Consider the following 19,977-nt stretch of genomic DNA (forward strand, 5'->3'; position numbering starts at 1 on the left):
GGCTGGGAGGATCCTCATTGACAAAGTGACTTGGGGCAGGCTTCTTTCAAAGAGGCGCCTCTATCACAGGCAAGTGTTAGCTGAAACTTGAGCAGGGCACTTATTTTATCCTGTTAGCCTAACTGGCCCCAATCACAGTGGGTCTATTTTGACCTTATTGTGTTGCAGCCCGTTTGGCATGTCTGCCGGGTTCACATGTAAAAGTTGGAGCATACTTCAAAGGATGGAAACAGAATGCCAAACCAATCTGTGAGTATCTAATGTCTGATTACTGAAAGCTCAGATTTGTTATACCAGATGTGTCTCTGAGGAACAGGGACTGATTAAAACTGGATTTTAGTGTTCGATGTTGGAGACAGTAATATTACCATAGAATACTTCCCGCCCACACACACACACACACACACACACACACCATGCTCTCAGAGCCCAAGTTTAGTGTTGGTGAACACTTCAAATATCTTGAAAATTCCCGAAACTGGTAGAGTTAGCCATGGGAACCTTTACCCCATTGATAAGGCCAGTCTGCAGGGGTCATTCCCACCCAATAGCTCATGCCAGGCATAAATGTGGCACCTCCAATCATCTACTTTGGAACACTCCTGGACCTGTGGAAGATCAGAAGAGGACTAAACCTGCGGTCTGATACCTGAAAAGAGCCCAGAAGACTGTAACTGCTCTCCCTCCTGTACCCAGGGCAAAGAAGTGGGCTCCAATGGTCATTAGGGTGACCTCCTGTTAAAGTTACAGGGACACAACAAGCTACAAGAGGCCTTTTCCTGCAGTGTTAAGCGGACCAGTGCCAACTGGACCCTTACTTTGGCCTCTGCCTGCCACTCTGTGAGTCTCTAAGTGCCTGCTCTGAGGTATTGAGGCCTTTAGAAGTGTACTCCTGCGGTTGATTGAGACTTAACGGATTAAGACCAGAAGGTAAAATCTTTGACCAGAAGGTAAAATCTTTGACCAGGATTAACCTTGTTAGTGTATTTGACCCACACTCCATTACTGTCAGCATCAAATTGCGCTAAGGCCCTGTCTACCTCAATTATTGAATATCATTGGCACTTTGCTCTTCTTGGTGTTATTTCAACTTAAAATTAAAAAAAATAGAAATCCCCAGTTCCCCTTACTGGATTTTTGTCATTTTGCGTATTTAATTTTACTCTAGTTTTCTAATTTGTTTCGGGATTTTTATTGTTTTGCATTTCACCTTTTATTACTGCATAACTACTTTACACATTTCTTCTAAGTTAGGCCTCTCTGATTTGTGCCATAGCTGCCAGGTTTGAGCTCTGGTGTATTTGTTTACTTTAGTGGTTAACCCCAACGTGGATTGCGATGATTCCTTGAGGTGAGTACTTAGCCCCCCCCCCCCCTTTTCAAAACTAAAAACACAGTTTGTTACAATCTGCTGTTTGCTTCTTCCAGTACAGATTATGATAGCTGGTCATCCAACAGGACTCAAGTTATCAGTGCTTTGATACAACGTCCTCTTTGGAGGTTGTCACATACCAAGTAAACATTGTCTTGCTTCTGTGAATCAGGATTTAGATTTTGATGAAGTCACCCAGCTGAATACTAATGCAATATTTCACCAGAGGTTAAATATCTCTTTGAATCCTAAAAATACAAATAAATGTTTACCTGCCAGTTTCAAGGATGCAAATTTGCATCGCTAAGTTACGTCAGCAAATTGCTGATACATATTGAGCATGGTAAGGGTCAGTTTGGGATGGATATCTATTGTTATATTGCTGAAGAATCTGTTATTCACTATTTAGGTTTTATTCCACTTACTGATTGGATGGAATAATAAGCATAACCTTTTCTGTTTACTGTAGGAAGGTCCCCTTTCAATCAATCAGGGTTGGTAAAGCGCAGCTACTCACCTGCGAGGGTCTCAAGGTGCTGGTGGGGGAGGTGTGGGGAGGGCAGTGGTTCCATTGAGTGCTGGGGTCATCCGTAGAGCCAGGTCTTGAGGTCCTTCCTGAACTTGTACAGTGTGGGGAATTCCCGGAGGTGAAGGGGGGAGGTTGTTCCAGGCCTTGGCTGCGACTTAAGAGAAGGATCTTCCTCCTTTTCTGGCCTTGTAGATGTGTGGGACGGTGGCCAGAAAGAGGTCGTCTGATGGGAGGTGTCTGCTGGGTGTGTGGAGGAGAGGCAGTTATTCAGGTATGTTGATCCTTTGTTGTGAAGGGCCTTGTATATATGGATGAGGAGTTTGAAGGTTATTCTTCTTTCGACTGCGAGCCAGTGGAGATCGCAGAGGTGTTGGGTGTGGTAATCACCTATTACTGCGGAGGCTTTACTCCGCATAACATTACTTCGCAAGCGTTACAAGTCAGTAAAGTCAGTACATTTTTATTTGATCCAGACCTCAACTGAGATCAACAAATACAGTATTAAAATTATTATTAATACTCTTAAAAATGATTAAGATAAAAAACTTTTGCTTTTAAAACACACTATAAGATGGTACAGTAGCAATATTCTACCGCCTACCCATACAACATTCGATTAAGATAAGATAGATTCTTCTGATTGTGCTTATAACTTAGAACAGCTTCAGAAAGCTTTTTAAAAACTTAAACAAGATATGGCAAACAAATTCATTAACAGGGTAGTTACACAATGTAATTAGATCTTGGGCCAAGAATGCATTATACTTTAATTGGATTGGAATTATATAACGTTGTCGTGCCACTACTATACTCTCATTGGGACATATTAGTAAAACGTGGAGCAAATCTTGTTGGCCACCTTTGCATAATTCACATAAGCCTTTGGGATTATTTGTACCTTCCCAGCTAGCTAAAAATTTTGCTAAATGGAGTATACCCAAACGTAAGAGTAGGATACAATGCCTTACTCTATGCTCTAGTTGAAAACGCAAATAGGGAGCATAAGTTTTAAATTCTATTTGTTCTGCAAACTCTTTATAATGCTTCAATTGAATGCAATGTTCTTTATCAGATTCATAACTGATTCTAGGAACCAGATGTTTTAAAAACAATTTCAAGTGTGCTGGGGACCACTCCTGTAAAAGTGCAACCGTGCATTGATAAACCTCGAAGGCTTTCGCCATATTCCTATTAAAAGTAAACCCAGAAAGTCTCCAATTTTAACAAATGTCTTCAGGTGCCCGGCGGTGCATGTAATAAATTGTACGCCCACCTAATAATATTCGAAATAACTCTAGCTGAGATTCCCGTTACCGATGGCTCAAGACGTAGGGCTTGAGCTGGTACAGACTTCGACACTTTTAACAATTTTCGGAGTATGGTCCCTTCCTTTACTCTTATAGATTGCCATGGCTTAATTTGTGTGTATTCCGTGGCGTATGATAAAATCGGAGGGATTTTCATGCCGTAAACCTCCAACATTGGTATAAAGTGTCTATTTCCCGTGGAGAGGTACAGTCTCTGTAAAGCCCCAACGTGAAATTCTGCCGTCCGACTCAAGTGTTGGAGGTGGGCTGTATCTAGCAGATTAGAAGTAAAAATACGACCCAAATAAACATACTCTCTCTATCTGTTTGTCTCTTAAAGACCAAATACAAGGCAAGGGCTTCCTTCTACCACTGAAGGAGAGTGCTTTAGTTTTAGTAATATTTGGCACCAGAAAGTTTTCAGTTGCATACAGATTTAATTCCTTCAGGGTTCTTTGTAGGCCTATCGGGGTCTGATGGAGTAGAACGATATCATTGGCATACATTAAACAGAGTATATCAACTTGACCTAGGTTAGGAGGGAAATTTTTAATTTGAGAATGGCACCCCGTGAGATCGCTAATGTAGATGGAGAATAATAGGGGAGCTAATAAGGATCCCTGTTTCAGCCCGTTCTGCGAAGGGATGGGTTTGGTTAGGCCTTTTTCTCCCCCCCCCCCATTTGGACTCTGAACCATGTTGATGTGTGAAGGGAGATTAGTATTGTTAAGAGACCTTTGGGAATCCCCATATTAGCCAATTTTCTCCATAGTGTTAATCTATCTACACTATTGAACGCCGTCGAAAAATCAGTAAAAGCACAATATATAATTTGGGCAATTAACTTAACAAACTTATCAATATTGTCCAATATAGAATGCTTTGGGCGAAAACCAGCCTGATACATGGGGATCACTTTTCTCGAAAAATACCAGCCTTTTAGGTGTTCTAAAACACAAGCAACAAAAATCTTGCCGGTGGCGTCGAGGAGCTATTTGTCTGTAATTTGCAGGATTCGTTCTTGCGCCTTTTTTTAGGAGGGGAACCACCACACTCCCTCGCCAAGAATCTGGAATTTCTCCGCTTTTCAGGCAATGTTGGAAGAGTGGGGCTAAGAATTTACCCCAATCAGAGTTTTTTTGTAAAACTTTAATTGGGATCTTGTCTGGTCACATCGCTGCTGAAGACCTGGAGAAGGATATCAGGATAGAGATTTGTGCGGCTGAAATTTTCAATGGTTCCTGATCAGGTTGGTTATTCAGTGCTTGATCCAGTCCGGGGTAAAGGTGGTGATGATGATTAGATTTATAAAGCTTTAGAATATACTTTTCCCAGTCAGATGATGATACAGGTGTCGCTTTGAGCAAATTTTCGTATCCCCATCTGTGCAGAGATTATGTTCCAGAATGATTTATTGTTTTTGTGTTTTACTGCTAATTGGATGTCGACCCAGACACGATCTCTTAGAACTTGTCTTTCTTTCTTCTTTTTCCGTTGGTAGACTTTTTTCAGTTTCTTTATTTCTCCTTGTCTTAGCACACAGAACGGAATTGAATTCTAGTCAATTTATTTAATTGTCGAGAATTATTATCCACAAATGTTCCCATATGACATGTTTTAACAAATTCTCGTCTCGAGGTATTTCCTGGGAGAGAGGCAACTACCGATTGTAGAGTAGCTTCAAATCTGTTAATTGGATAACCAATTTTACTCGTAGTTGTTAGCAGATCGTTGGATATTATATGGTTTATTTTACTGATTGCTTTGGAGTTCCAATGTATCCTTCCTGTTTTGTGATCTACAACTACCTGTCCTTCAAAAGAACGGAGTGACCACGGGGTAGTATGCTGAGTATAGACATCAATTTCTACAGAGAGTAATGCGTGATCACTTTCATGAGAATATTGAGTAGAAAGCAATAGGACCTTCGAAAAAAGATCTAAACTACAGATAAAATAATCTATGATTGAGGACTTAGTTGGACCCAGTCTGGTATATGCCGCCGGAATATCGCCATCTTTTCTCCCATTTATTATAACGCCATTAATTGCTTCAATAGATGACAAAAGCCTTTTTCCCCTTTTATCAGCTTTTATTTTATCGGGGAAGACGGGAGTTGGTATTGAACAGGCATCTTCCTGTGGAGATTTCCCCCTATTATTGATTAGTGAATTAGAGATCTTTCCCTTGAAGTCCCCAGCCATTATCATCATAGGATATCCCCTTACATCTAGGATTGCTTCGATTTTCTTGAATGCTTTGGTCAAGATTTGATCTTATGAAGTTCCTGGTGGAAGATGTATATTAAAAAGTAAGAGGATGGAGTCTCCATTCTTTCTTTCAGGCACTTGATGTTAATGCATTGGACATTTGGGAGCGAAAGCTAAATTTCCTCCGGGTCTCTTCTCTTAATAGGATTGCTAGGCCTCCTTTTGCGTGTCCTCTTCTAGAAGCCTCTGCTGATTTAACAAACACAAAGTAATCTGTTTGCGAGAAAGTTGTCATGGACCATGTTTCTTGCAGTAACACAATTGACGGTGAATGTTCCAGAATGAAAAGCATTTTGTCAGTTGTCTTTCCCGCGATGTTCCATGACACTATTGCATGCCTATCGCTAAAAAGGCTATTTCAAGTCCTTGCCCAACTTATTCCTGTTCAGAGATCCCGCTATCGAAGCCCAGGAATTTTCATCTGAATGTGGCTTTTGTCATGGGTCCGATCGATTCCAGAATTGCCAGACTCCATCTTTTATAGAGATTTGCAGAGGGATGTCTTGCGCGTGTTTCCTTTCTTTATCTCCCGTGGTCTGCTGATTAAAATTATTGTTAGAGATGTATTTTATTTCTTTAGCAGCCCTCATCTGTTTACATATGGAGCTGGCCTTTTTAACCCTGGCGATATCCAAGCCGTTTTTATGAAGAATTCCTTGTTCTTTAATTATAATAGCTGGGACTACATTTGTCCAAAACTCTACGCGGGCCACTGAGCAGGTCATTTTGTCAGGAAAGGAGACTAATTTTAATTCTCCTGTAGTTAACGATTAGAGCGGTCTAATCTTACGTAACAGTTCGATTATTCTCCTTCTGTTTAATGGACAATTACCACTAGGGAATATGTCTGTAAATTCTAACACGTTTGAGATGGAGCTTTTGGAATCCTCCTGGAAATCTTGATAGAGCGTTTATCTTCTGTTATATGTTCTTTTGATTTTGAGCAATTTGAGAAATTAGGAGCTAGCGGATTTAAGGCTTTTCTGTCTTTTATTTCCATTAGAGGGATTTTTGGAGGTGACTGCTGACAAATATTGAGTGATCCGTTACTACTCTTCTCGATGTGGTTGGTTTCTTCCCCATCTTGTTCTATTGGGCTTACTTGGAGAAATTTTACTTTCCGCAAAGCTCTTTTCGATATTCTCCGGTTTGCTCTTTTCTTTGTCAGCTTCGTCTTATTCTTTTCCCCAGACTTGTATTTCTCTTTTTTATGAGGTGTTCTTAAGGGTTCCAGTTGAAATTATTGCTTCCGGGTTGGGGCTTTCCCTGAACCTCTCCTTTCAATTATTCGAGAAGGGGAGAGACCAGTTTTTTGTGTTTTTTCTTGAAAAATTGGAAATAAAGATATGGGGTTTTGAATGAGAGTACATTTCGTCACCATTTAGGGGATTCGTTTTTTGATTTTTTTGTATTTGTTATTTTCCATCTGAATTCCCTTCTGCTTTGCCCCATTTTGTTGCAATGAGGAAATGCTGGGGACTGAGGTATTTACGAGACGCTTCTCTTTTCTACCTGCGTCATACTGTAGAATAAGAGATTGCGCGTATGTCGTTTGAACAGGTTGATTTAATTGAGTCAATTGTTTTTTCCTCTTTTTATCTACGAGATATTGGAGGACTCCAGTTTGAGTTTCCAAAATCTGATCAGTTTTCCAAATTCTTTTGCAAGAGTGTTAATATAGAATCCATAATTCTCTGTAGTGACAGAATGGTGTTTGATACAGGATCTAGACAATTTGCTGATTGCGGCATGATGAATGACGGGAAATCAGAAGATTGAGAGAAATTTTGATCTGGCTCTAGCAAATTGCTCGGAGTGCTAGATAATATGCGGACTGGTTGTTTTTGAGCATCTTTAGAAACGAGATGAGTAGGTGAAATAAAATTAAGATCCGGAAGAGTGAAATCTGTTGCAATTTGTCCCAGGCACTCCTGGATTTCCGTTAAAAAAATATCCCTGGGAGGTCTTTCGTAGACGAGAGATTCTCAGTCTCTTTAGGCTCCTAGGACATTGTAAAGTCATGAGTTTTCGAAGGATTCAACAATTGAGCATTTTGAAAAGCTACATCCTTGAGAGGAAGGGCCTTGAAAGCTAAGCCCTCTGTTATAACGCCATCTTTTCCTTTAACTGTGGTTGCGAATTGCTCTGTATGGTCCTCTTGAGGAGACTTTTTAGGGGTATCTGTAGTTATTGTAGTTATGGGCAAGAAGAAATTTGTTATTAAAGATTTCTCTATCGGTACCGATGCTCCATGTTGAGACATTATACAGGTACTCTTGTAGTTGACTAATGCTCGTGCTGTGCCCACTTTTTTCATATGTATGGTGCGGGTCCGTAGTCTTTTATAGACCATACTGCTTTGTCGATAAGTGGAGACCAAAGTTAAGATCAGCTAAGAGTTATCCCCCCCCGTTCAGGGTTGAGAGAGGATAGATAAATAGAAGGGGGAAGAAAGCAGATCTAGCCTTCTCTTAATATGTTATATTTCAATGGTGCTGATGTAGTTTTTTACTAATGCGACGATCCATAGGCCCACAGGGGATTCTGAGGGGTAAAAGAATATCTTTATGGGAGCACAGTGGCCAAAATATGGGGGCTCTGAAACACCACGGTCGAGATGACTCCCAGCTGCCCTCTACAGCTGTGGATGCACTAGCACACCCAGCCACCTACAGCCTCTTTCTTGCTTTCGTGCCTTCATGCCCACCTGCTTACTGTCTTTGCTGTCTGTCACCCTAAGGCCTATTTCGGGCTCCTTTCAGATCACCTCCTCTCCCCTTAATCACCAGGCAACTCTGAGCACTCTGGGCAATTCTCCGGGATCAAATCAAGCCCCCCCAGTCACCCGATACAATACTCTACTCGTTTTCAGTGCACACCAGGGTATGCTCACCTTTAGCTGTGTTCGCCAGGGATGTCAATTTGTTGTCTTAGGCTGGCTGGCGTGGTAGGTCACAAGAGAGCTGAGTGTGTTTTTTTTAGAGGAATGCTGCTCGAAGCTGCCAAATACTGCCAAACACTGCCAGGAACTGACATTGAACTTTGATACTGGTGACCGGCGGCTCACACCAATTTTACCGGCAGATCTCGGCGGTTTGCGGCAGCTTGCGGCATTCGGCCCTGATCAGAGAATGCCAGATCAGAAGCATTTCTGACCGTAGTCGTGGTCGCCGCCCACCGGCAATCGGTCTGCCCACCTGCTGCGTTATTGTTGATTCCGTTGTTTTCTATCTGCAGGGGTTCAGGTGTGATTAGCAGGAGCCGCCAGCAGCCGTTAGCAGTATCGGAGCGTTTTTCCGCGTCCTCTGCTCCTGCGTCTACTCCCGCTCTGCTGCGCTGCTGCTCTGTTGCTGCGTCTGGGGGCGTGTCAACAGGAAACAGGTACTATTCTAGCCTACTCCGGACAATCCACCCATGCAGAACCACCACCTCAATGTTACTCTGACTTCTCAAAGCCTTTACTACGCAAGTTGTTACATCGCATGCGTTGTAATGGATAAACAATGGAGCACAGGAAATAGGACTAGTGGCGGCGAATCAAAATGGCCACGAGCTAAGGACTCTCCGCAACAACCCCCTTCCCTAACACCAATCCGACTAACAAATCCGAATCCTAAGGTCAATCGGCGATCGGAGCCCCCGCTGATTCCAACGCTACCAAGGCCGGGGCGATTGAGGAGCGCAAGCCAAAGTTACAGCCGTCTTCATTTTTGGCCTGTGCTCCGGAGCAAGCTGGGGTCTGGAGTGCGCGGCGTGGCCCGCACCAGTGTCACCTCGGCGGCCGACGCTCAGGCAACAGCAGCTGTTCCCAAGCGGTGAGTGCCGGAGCTGCGAGGCGGGACCCTTTCTCCCCCCCCCCCCCTCTCCCCGTGCATGTTGGAGAGAGCAACTGTAGACGGCGGGGAGCTGGGGGCAGGCGGATGAGGAGGCCGGCGAGATATTGGATCACTCACCCGGCACGGAGGGGCAAGGCCCCTGGGCATCAACCACACGCTGCATTGATCTGGGAGAAGACACGTGCCCCCCCCCCAACGCCCCCCGCCCCCCCCCCACCCCGACAATGGGAGGTAAAAGTGGTGATGCAGCCCCCGTTATGGACATAATGGTGGTAGCTTGCTAGAGACAGTAAACACTTCCAGGGGATGCCCTCCACGTCTGTCCCTACCCCAAATACACCTGCTACACTTCCCAGTTTCGGGCTGCAAGAAGTGAGATCAGCTGGGTGTGGCGCGCGGGCGCCGAAGAGTGGAGCGGCCCACAGCTGCAAGACACCACCCTAAAGTGTATTTCGCCGGGGCGCAGCACCAGGTGAAGGATAGTTCCCACTTGAGCCTGGGGTTTGCCCTATACTGGCTAGACTCTTGAACTATTGAGACAGAGACCTGATATTGCAGACGGCCAGGGTTGCACCACCCATCCAACTAGAGAACTCGGAAATCAGCTTCTTCCCGGACTTCACGCAGGCGGTACAGAGGCAGCGCAGATCCTTTTTGGGGGTTAAAAAACGACTGAAAGACAGGGGCCTTAAATATGCCATGTTGTTTCCGGCCCGCCTCCGGGTGGAGGTCGGGGGACGGACCAGTTTCTTTGATGCTCCTGAAGATGCTTCCGAATGGCTTGATGGCCTGAAAGACTCAACGGCACGCAGCTCCCAGAGAGACTAGGAGGTACCGGGGCCTTGCCCCCTGTTGATTAGTGTTTGGGAGTATGGGCGGCCTCCCAAGGGGTGCCGGACTCGTTGAGCTGGGTGGAGTGTGAGACACCGATCATAATTTCTAGATTAACCGATTTAGGATGAACATTTCCATGGAATCAAGGGAGGGGGGGGGAAGGAGAGTATATCCCCCTGGTTACTTCTCTTAGTTCAAGTATAGGGCGACAGGCACTCTGCATAGTTGTGACCATGGGCAGTTCGGAGCCCGTAGTGCAGGGGAGCAGGGAGGGGGGAGTTGGGAGGGGGTTAGTTATAGTTGTTGGGTTTTTGCGAATTGTCAAGGCATCACAGATCTATGATAACACGTAAATACACATGTGTACTCAATGGGATAAAGAGTTTAAGATGTTGAGCTGGAAAGTAAACGGATTGGGGGACAAAGTAAAGAGAACCGTGGTACTACAGCACATCAAGAGACATTCCCCCGATGTGGTGCTGCTACAAGAAACACACTTGGTGGGGAACACATGTAAAGCTCTCAACAGGTGGGGATACAGCCTTGTGGCACACTCCGGCTTTACCTCGGGATCGAGGGGGGTGGGGCTACTGCTCAGGAACTCCTTTCCCCTGTCGGTCAAGTCCACCTGGGTGGACACAGGGGGGAGATATGTGAACATCATGGGGCAATGGGAGGGGAAGGTACTGACTGTCGGTCTATGTCCCTCCGGGTCTTCAGGAACTCGCCTTTAAGAACCTGGACGCCATATTGTTAACAGTACCAGAGGGACTTCTTCTGGTGGGAGGGGGATTTGAACGCAGTAGTTGATGGCACTAAAGATAGGAGTCCCCCAAGAATACTCTGTGCGTCCAGCAGTTGGCTACCGGACCTTCTGGGGGCTATGGGGTTACAGGATCTATGGCGCTCGTTTCACCCAACCACCACCCAATTTACCTACTACTCAGGTGCCCATGCCAGCCAGTCACGTATCGATCACTTGCTGGCCCCCTCAGATCATCTGGCACATATACGAGAGATCAGGCACATGCCTAGAGGCATATCCGATCATTCCCCCCCTTTGGGCGCACATCATGGTTGGGGATCAGAGGGTGGGGAGGGTTTGTCCCATCAACCCATGGCACCTTCGGAACCCTGTGGTACGGGGGGCACTACATTCTGCAATCAAACTATATTTTTTAGAAAATATGGGCTCGATGAGCTCTCATCGTACACTATGGGAAGCATTTAAGACAGTGGTCAGGGGCGAGGCCCTTTCCCAGATAGCGGGGGTGAGTAAGGAAAAAGTCAAGGAGGTGGAAGCACTAGAGGCAGAGATCCTCCGACTGGAGGCAGAGATCCTCCGACTGGAGGAAGAACTGGCAGAAGGATCTAACCCAGACTCCCTACACGCCCTCCACCTCAAAAAAGACAGCTACAAGGCCCTGGTGACAGATAGAGCCAAAGCGCTGGGAAGGGAAACTCTAGGAAGGATATATGATCAAGGGGATAAGGCCGGGAAGTTGATCGCTTGGCTAGACAGGCAAAAGCTAGCTAGCAGGCTCGTACCAGAACTCACTGACGAGGTTGGCCATACGATTACAGACCCCCAAGACATTGCTAACGCATTCACGGCCCACTTCGAACAGGTCTATTTCTCACAGACCCGATGCACACAGCAAGACTCTCTAGATCTCCTACGAGACATCACCTTACCTAAACTTTCAGCATCTGAATTAGAATATTTGGAAGGGGCATTCACGACAGTTAGGATGACGCAGGCAATTCAGGGGCTTCGGTCGGGGAAACCCTCAGGGCCCAACGGTCTCCCGATCGAACTATACAAACTCGGGACAGACATCCTTGCCCCCCACCTGTGTAAAATGTTTACAGAGAGTAAAGAACTCGGGGAGCTGCCTCGAGACCAGAGGATAGCTACTTTAGTAATGATCCACAAAGAAGGCAAAGCCCTAACAACCTGCTCCTCCTACAGACCAATCTCCCTACTTAATGCCGAACCCAAAATTTTAGCCAAACTCCTGTCCAATAGGCTGATCGAAGTCATTAATAACTTAGTACACCCTGGCCAATCTGGCTTTGTGCCCCAGCGTAATACAGCGTTAAATCTCCGCAGGGTACACGGGGTGATTGGAAAGGCGGCAACCATACAGGAAGAGGCGGTATTAGTGTCATTAGACGCGACCATGGCATTTGATATGCTGGAATGGACATACTTACTTGCTGTCCTAGAGAAAATGGGTTTTGGGCCCCACTTCATCCAGTGGGTAAGACTCCTCTACACAAAACCTCTAGCCCAGATAGTAGTAAATAACAAAAAGTCTGAAGTGTTTGGACTACATAGAGGGACCAGACAAGGATGTCCGCTCTCCCCCCTCCTTTTTGCTCTGACCCTGGCATCCTGGGTACGTAGAGACCCGGTGATCCGTGGCTTCAAGTGGGCCGAAACGCGAGAGGACCACATCTCCCTTTATGCGGATGATATTTTATTGTTTTTAACTTCCCCAAAGCCTCTCTTACGGCAGTGCTTGATATCTTCACCATATTTGGACGATACTCGGGCTACTCTACTAACTGGGCCAAATCGGTGCTGTACGTCCTCAAGGGACCCCTTGCGGGCCTGCCCAGGAACTGTCCTATACAGATCTCCACACAGGGTTTTAGATCCCGCAGCCAGATTCGAAAAGAACTTGCTCCCTCCTCTACAGAGACTCGAGGGACTCGGAGAGGTGGATGACGCTCCCACTCTTGATGCTGGGAAGAGCATCGCTATTCAAAATGATCTCCTTGCCCTGGTTCATCTATGCCCTACAAAATTCACTAGACTTGGTACCTGCAAGCTATTTTAAAGAAATAGAAAGTTTGCAACGCCGTCTACTCTGGAACGGGAAGCCACGGGTAGCACTCCCTAAATTAAACCTCACATGGTACGACGGGGGCATTGCCCTCCCAGATCTTAGGAAATATTATTGGGCAGCCCATCTGGAGCCTTCAACCATGGCACCTACAGACAGATGGATGATCCGGGCTACGAGATGGATCACTGGATACTGCCGGGAGGGAACTACCAACGTGCGCTGTATTCAAGCACAGGAAAGGACCGCCTCACTGGACCAACTAAACACTCGGTGCTGGTCTGGCAGGCAGCCAACAAAAATTTGGGATGGGATCGTAAGTTGACTCTGGCTACCCCTTTGTGGGACTCGGACCACCTGAGATGCCTATGGACATCTAAAGGGTTTGACAAATGGGACCTAATAGGTATATCAAAAATAGGCGATCTATGGACAAAGGGTCAGATCAAATCATTCCCAGCCCTGCAGCAGGAATACGATCTTGCCCCCACAGAATATTTTAGATATTTACAGATCCGTCATGCGTTGCAATCCTGTTTGCGGAATGAAGACGTCCTCCCAGACTCTTCACCCCTTGAGGACAGACTCCTTGATGGATACTTGCCAGCGAAAGCCATATCACTCACCTACAAAAAGTTAGTAAACCATACTGGAGATCCACTCTTGAAACTGCGGGAAAAGTGGGAAAGAGACGGAATAATCCTAGATGACGAGGACTGGACAAGCGCAATAGCCTCCCTACGTGAGGTTGCTATCGCTGCTAGGCTAAGGCTGGTGCAACTTAAAATACTACACTGAATCTATATCACGGGACCTAGCCCGGTACGGATCGGGAGAGCAATGGATGACCGGTGCAGGAGGGGATGCGGGAGTGGGGGCACATTCCTCCACATTCTATGGGAATGCATTTCTATACAGAGGTATTGGGAAAAGATTCACGAGGTGATGGGTGAGGTATTGCTGAACGCACTTCCACTGGAGGCCAAGTGATGTCTCCTCAACGTGTGGGAACCCACAGATCTCAACAACTTGCGTATCACATGGGCCACGGTGGGGTTCATGGTAGCTAAACGGAATATAGCACAGAAATGGGGGGCAGAGCGAGCACCAGCGGTGTCCGCATGGAAAAAGGATATGGATTGGTGCATGCACCGAGAAAAATATGTCTACATAGCTAGGGGTTGCCCCAAAAAATGGTCCCACATATGGTCTGATTGGAACGCACACAGGGGGTACATCTGCGCCCCACCGCTACAACCAGCCCACGATGAAACAAATTAGATATGACACATGTAACGGATTGTTGTAAAACTTGCACTTTCGCTTGCCCAAATATATTGTGTAGAATTATGCGATTGTACTGTGATTTGCCATGCAATGTTGATCCCAATTGTTAATATAAAGATTTTTTTTTTTTTAAAGAAAAGAAATAGGGCTAGTGGGCTCTACTTGGGCCACAAATAGTGCAATCCTGGATATGTGTGGATTTGGTCATATGTGACACATTGGATTTTGAATAACCTAACTGCAAGAATAACAATATTTCAATAAAGCACGCAATCCATCATCGAATAAAAACCAAAGAACAATGGAGCACAGGAAGCGACGCTGTAAAGGCTGACACGGATGAGCGCACACAGGAACCCACCCTCGATTCAAGGCCTGTTCTGCCAGCTCCGATGCAACATCCGACTCCCGGGCCTAAAATGAGAACTGCACTCTTGCGAACCCCTTCAGGGCGGCAGACAGGCCTCATCAGTCTTGAATGCTGACTGCGCTGGATGGGACATGATGGAACATAGAGAGACATAGGGAGCATCGAGGTGAAGGTAAGGACACTGTCTTAATCACCCCCATACCTCCTCCTATTCTGCCAGCTCCGACACAACATCCGATTCCCGGGCTCAGGGATAGGGAGAGCAGCCCTCCGTCGTCCTGGAGTGAGGGGGCCATGGGTGCAACGGAGTCCTGCATAGGGTTCCTCACCTACGAGGAGGACGTCAGGAGAGGTAAGCTGGTGGCGTTGTCCTAGGGGGAGGGGCGTGCAGGGGTAGTTTTTTAGGTTTTAGGGTAGTGTAGTTGTGTTTGTGTAGTGTAGTGTAGAGTTGTGTTTGTGTAGTGTATTTGGGTTTAGGGTAGTGTTGGGGGTCGTGAAGGGTAGTGTTTGGGAGTAGGAACAGGACAGGGGATAGGGGCAGGGTCGTGCTGGGGTAGTGTTTTAGGTTTTTGGGTAGTGCAGTTGTGTTTGTGTAGAGTAGTGTATTTGGGTTTAGGGTAGGGTCGGGGTAGCATTTTAGTGTAGGGAACGGACTGGGGGTAGGGGCAGGGTCGTGCTGGGGGTAGTGTTTTAGGGTAGTGTTGTAGTGTTAGTGTAGTGCTGTGGTGTTAGTGTAGTGCAGAGTAGTGTTTTAGGGTTTAGGGTAGTGTCCGGGTGTCGTGCAGGGTAGTGTTTGGGTGTAGGGACAGGACTGGGGGTCGGGGGAGGGTTGTGCGGGGGGTAGTGTTTTAGGGTTGTGTTGTTGTGTTTGTGTAGTGTTTGGGGGTTTGGGTAGTGTTTTAGAGTTTGATATGTGCTGAGTAGTGTATTTTGAATTTAGTATTTAGTGTAGTGTTGGAGTAAATATCTGTTTTCATTACTAGGCAAGTTTTTAGTTTGCATACATTTACACTTGCAATGTAAAGGTATGCGAACTAAAAACTTGCGTAGTAATTGCTTAGTAAAAACTTTGTAGAAAAAGCTGTGAAGTAATGGTTTGCAAAATACCGAGTCATATTCGTTGGGTGATGTAGCTGCATTGGGGGATGCCGAGGATCAGTCTGGCTGCGGCATTCTGGATGGTCCATAGTCTGCGAAGGAGTTTCTTGTTGATTCCGGCATAGAGAGCGTTGCTGTAGTCCAGTCTGGTGCTGATGAGAAAGTGCATGACCGTTTTTCTGGATTCGGATAGGATCCATCTGAACGTCTTTCGAAGCATGCAGAGGGTGTTGAAGCAGGTCGATGGTACTGTGTTGATCTGGTGGTTCATTGTGAGCGATGAGTCTAGTATGATTCCAAGGTTTCGTGCATGTCCGTCGGGGTGGGGGTATTTCCGAGGGCCACCAGGAGTCCTCTCATGTGAAAGGGGTAGAGCCAAGGATGAGGACTTCTGTTTTCTCAGAGTTGAGTTTCAGGCAGCTGTTTTTCATCCAGGTGGCGACTGCTTTCATCCCTTCATGGAAATTGGGTTCGATGGTTAAGGAGAGGGTAAGCTGGGTATCAACGTATGAGACGATGTTGAGCCCGTTGGTCCTGACAATGGTTGCGAGGGGGACCACTTAGATGTTGAAGAGGGTGGGGCTGAGGGAGGCGCCCAGGTGCACTCCACAGTTGGTCTCTGTCTGTTCCGAGAGGTAGGGCTCGAGTCTGACTCGCTGAGTTCTGCCGGTGAGGAATGAGCATATCCAGTCGAGGGTCTTGCTGCGCATGCCAGAGTTGTGGAGTCTGGTGGCTAGAGTGCGGTGGGAGACTGTGTTGAATGCAGCCAATAGGTCCAGGAGGATGTGGGCTGCTGTATCGCCCTGGTCGAGGAGGGACCAGATGTCAGTGGCGGTGAGAAGGGCGGTCTCGGTGCTGTGGTTGCTGCAGAATCCATATTGGGAGATGTCTAGGATGTTGTTAGCTTCATGAAGTTTGTTAGCTGGGTGTCGATGCTTTTTTGATTTCTTTGTGAAAGGAAGCAGGGAGATGGGCCTGAAGGTTTTTTAGGTCTGTCTGGTCTGCGGAGGGTTTCTTCAGGAGGGCGGTGACTTCGGCGTGTTTCCAGTCATTGGGGAAGGTTACGATTTTCATAGTCTTCTAGGTGTCTTCTGTCGTGAGAAGGATCCAGTTGAGCAAGGTCTGTCAGGTGGCGTTGTCTGGAGGGGAAGAGCAGGAGTGGTGCGGTTGTCTTGGTTTTCAAAGTTGTCGTAGATCCTCTTAAGCTTGAGGTGTGGAGTTTGTTGCAGAGGTCTTGGGAGGGTGTGACGTCTGTTTCGCTGCCGGGTTTGGTGAATTGCATGGTTACCCCCCATTTTTGCCTGACATCTGATGCAACCCAACTTGATGTGCGGGTCCGGGTCGCTGCCAATCGGGTTCCCAGGGCCTGTGTTCTTTCCCAAAATTGTACCCTTTGTATCCACAATTTGAACATCCCTGGCCCTGACCCTTGTAAAAGGTACCATGGGAGGACCTACCCTCTACGCAACTAACAGTCACCAGTGAGCACCAGATTTTCTCAAACCAAAGACTACCCGTCAGAGTCCGAACTCCGTGAAACTGCACCACTCTGCACTATTACTTTAAGGTTCCCCCAAACCACGACTGAAGGCGGTAAGACAACTGCTTCTTCACCGAAGTGGTCCAAGACAACCGACCGCATCTGTCTGACTGAAGCCGACCGTGACCGATCGCAGCTTGAGGGAAACAGACGCTGAAGACATCCCAGCCCTCAACGCCTTCCCGGCCTTGGGTGGCCCATCCGACGGTGTCCAAGCATCCTCCCAGATTCCCAGTTGCCTTCCCAGTTGAGGGTCACCTCCAAGAAGTCCCCCGGACCAAGCCTGCAGCTTTCTGAAACAGACGGTCTCCACTGAGAAGCCCAGGGACCGCGACATCTGCTTTACCTCCTGCACCCAGCCACCTCGGTGCTGCTGGCGGTGCAGTTCATGTGTAGGTCGTTGGCCCCTGCAGTGCCGAGCGCAACCGTAGGAGCTTTGCTCCCACACCCAAGTGCCCTGCTTGCCAGCAGACCACAACCAAAGGCCCCTTTAGCCCGCTGGCTAAGGTTGGACCCCTACGCTCTGCATACGGCAGCCCCAGAGCCGCTGGTGGTGTGACTAGAGTGTCTACTTGGACCTTGGGGAACCTTGGTCCTAACCCCTAAACCTCGTAAGTCCAATACTTGCCTCCGAGTTAAGTAACCATTTTACCTCCCACAGGAACACATAGAGATTTTGGGTCTTGAAAGTTTTCTATGTAGAACTGCTAATGTATGGGGGAAAGTGAGCACTATTGTAACATAATCCGAAAGCAATCAAAAAGTATTTTAATGTAATGGCAAGTTTTCTGAAAAGTGGTATCAACCTGTAACTGTTAATATTACAAGAAGAACCGCATTTCCTTGAACAGTCGTGCATTTCAAGGTACTAATTACCTACCTGTACCAAGTCCTGCTTGGATTTAGAAATAAACGAATAGTATACCTTTCTTTAAACTTACCTAATTGGTCTGGATTGTGTCTATCAGTGTGTGAAATCAGCCTTGATTGAGTGAATTTAATAAATGCTTAACACACCATCCTGATAAGCCGAACTGCTCGACCACACTACCACAAATAGACCGGATTATCTAATTCAGCCTCTGCTATACCCACGGGGATCCCTTTTACTCTGTGCATACTAGACCTTACTTTGGTATAGTATATGCAGAGCCAACTTCCTACATTTACCTTATGGATTTTTCCATACATCTGGCATTTTGTTTATTGGTACAAAAATTAATGCTACATCATAGATTTATTGAAATGTTTTTGCTCATTAAGTAGTTGTATTTTGACTGCTGTTTGATTTTCAGTGAATCGGCTAATTGTTTGAAATATGATGGATCATTAATTATGAAGTACTTTATTATATCTATAGGTATAAGATTTATCCATGATAAAGAAATCATTGTAATCCTGAGCAGTAATTTTCAATTCTTTTTCATAGACCTTTAAGAGAAAAAACAACAATTGTCGTAACATCCAAAGGCCGGTATGGTCTAGAAGATGAGAAAGTGACAACATGTACTTCAACCCGGAGACGATCCACATCTCGCAGTTTAGCAGGTACCACAACTGGGGCCTTTGAGTCCATTATGGTACAGGCAATAAGACAGGAAGAACAGACGAAAGCAAGACAGGAGAAGAGGTAAGAAAGAAATAGTCATGAGATAGTACCACGATCTTAAGTAAAGTAGCACCTAGTTTTTTTAAGTATTCTAGTATTTCATATGTTATTGCATAGCTTGTTTTTCATACTGAATTTTTTGAAAGTAGAACAAAATGCAGCAGGCATATAGGTAAAAGTTAGATCGACTGACTCTGTCAAAGCTGTCGTCTATTAGATTGGCTGTAAGTCTTTGATATGTTTTCGTAAGTGATCTCCTGGCCACAATGGAGCACTCATTGGAGCACTAACACCCCTGAAGCGTTAGAAATGTTATTGGACATGCTCCTCATTTAATTTATAAACAACCTAAAATATTATTTTTCCATCATCTTCTGACCGTCATTCCATTACAGTGTAACCTAGACATCATTTCATGAGCATCGAGCGACGTGAGCAGTCCCTGCTCGCTGCATCGGGCCGCCAGCTCTTGACTCTGTTACGGCACCAGCCCACTCGACTGCCCCCTGAAATCCCCCCCTCTTTCCCAGCAGCAGCGAAAAACCTGGCCCCCAAATCTGGAGAGAGAGGGTAGGACCCAGAGAAAGCCGGAATAAAGGAGCCGAACGCGGAGCGGTGAAGTGCAGGAGGCCGCAGCTGCCACTTAACGCTCTGCCCTGCACCAACCTGTACAATCAGCCAACCCAGCCAGAAAAGCTGGCAAAACCCGCCAGGACATTCAACCGGCCACTGACCCGACCCGACTCAGCCGCGACTCAGTTAAAAGTGCAGAAAATAGTTGGGGCGCCATCGGAAACTGATTGATCTGGCTGGTAGAGGCCAGAAGGGAGGGGGGTGCAATGAGCTGTGTTGCCATGTGTGCTGCAAGTGCTGCAAATCTTAAGTGCCAGCCTCTGAAGGCGAGGGGTGCCAAGAGCCACGTAAGCAGCCGGTCGTGCTTGTGCCCTCTCAACCTGCCTGTAGCAGATGTTTTGTTGTCCTCGATTACACCTGAGGGCTGGTGAGGGAGCATCACTGTCCAATTGTGCTCTAGGACCAGGCTCTGGGACGAGTGGGGAGAAGGCGGCGGTTGG

At 46.5% G+C, this 19,977-nt stretch overlaps 1 protein-coding gene across 1 annotated transcript in view; it reads left to right on the plus strand.

Annotated features, from left to right (window-relative positions):
• Positions 1-19,977, plus strand: part of BRD10 (bromodomain containing 10) — a 276,860-nt gene that overhangs the window by 54,730 nt on the left and 202,153 nt on the right. The window contains exon 2 of the mRNA XM_085634117.1: positions 18,725-18,925. Coding sequence (XP_085490243.1) covers positions 18,725-18,925 — 201 coding nt within the window. The remainder of the gene's footprint in view (positions 1-18,724; positions 18,926-19,977) is intronic.

This window comes from Triturus cristatus, chromosome 2_1, assembly GCF_964204655.1.
Source record: "Triturus cristatus chromosome 2_1, aTriCri1.1, whole genome shotgun sequence".
NCBI lineage: Eukaryota > Metazoa > Chordata > Amphibia > Caudata > Salamandridae > Triturus > Triturus cristatus.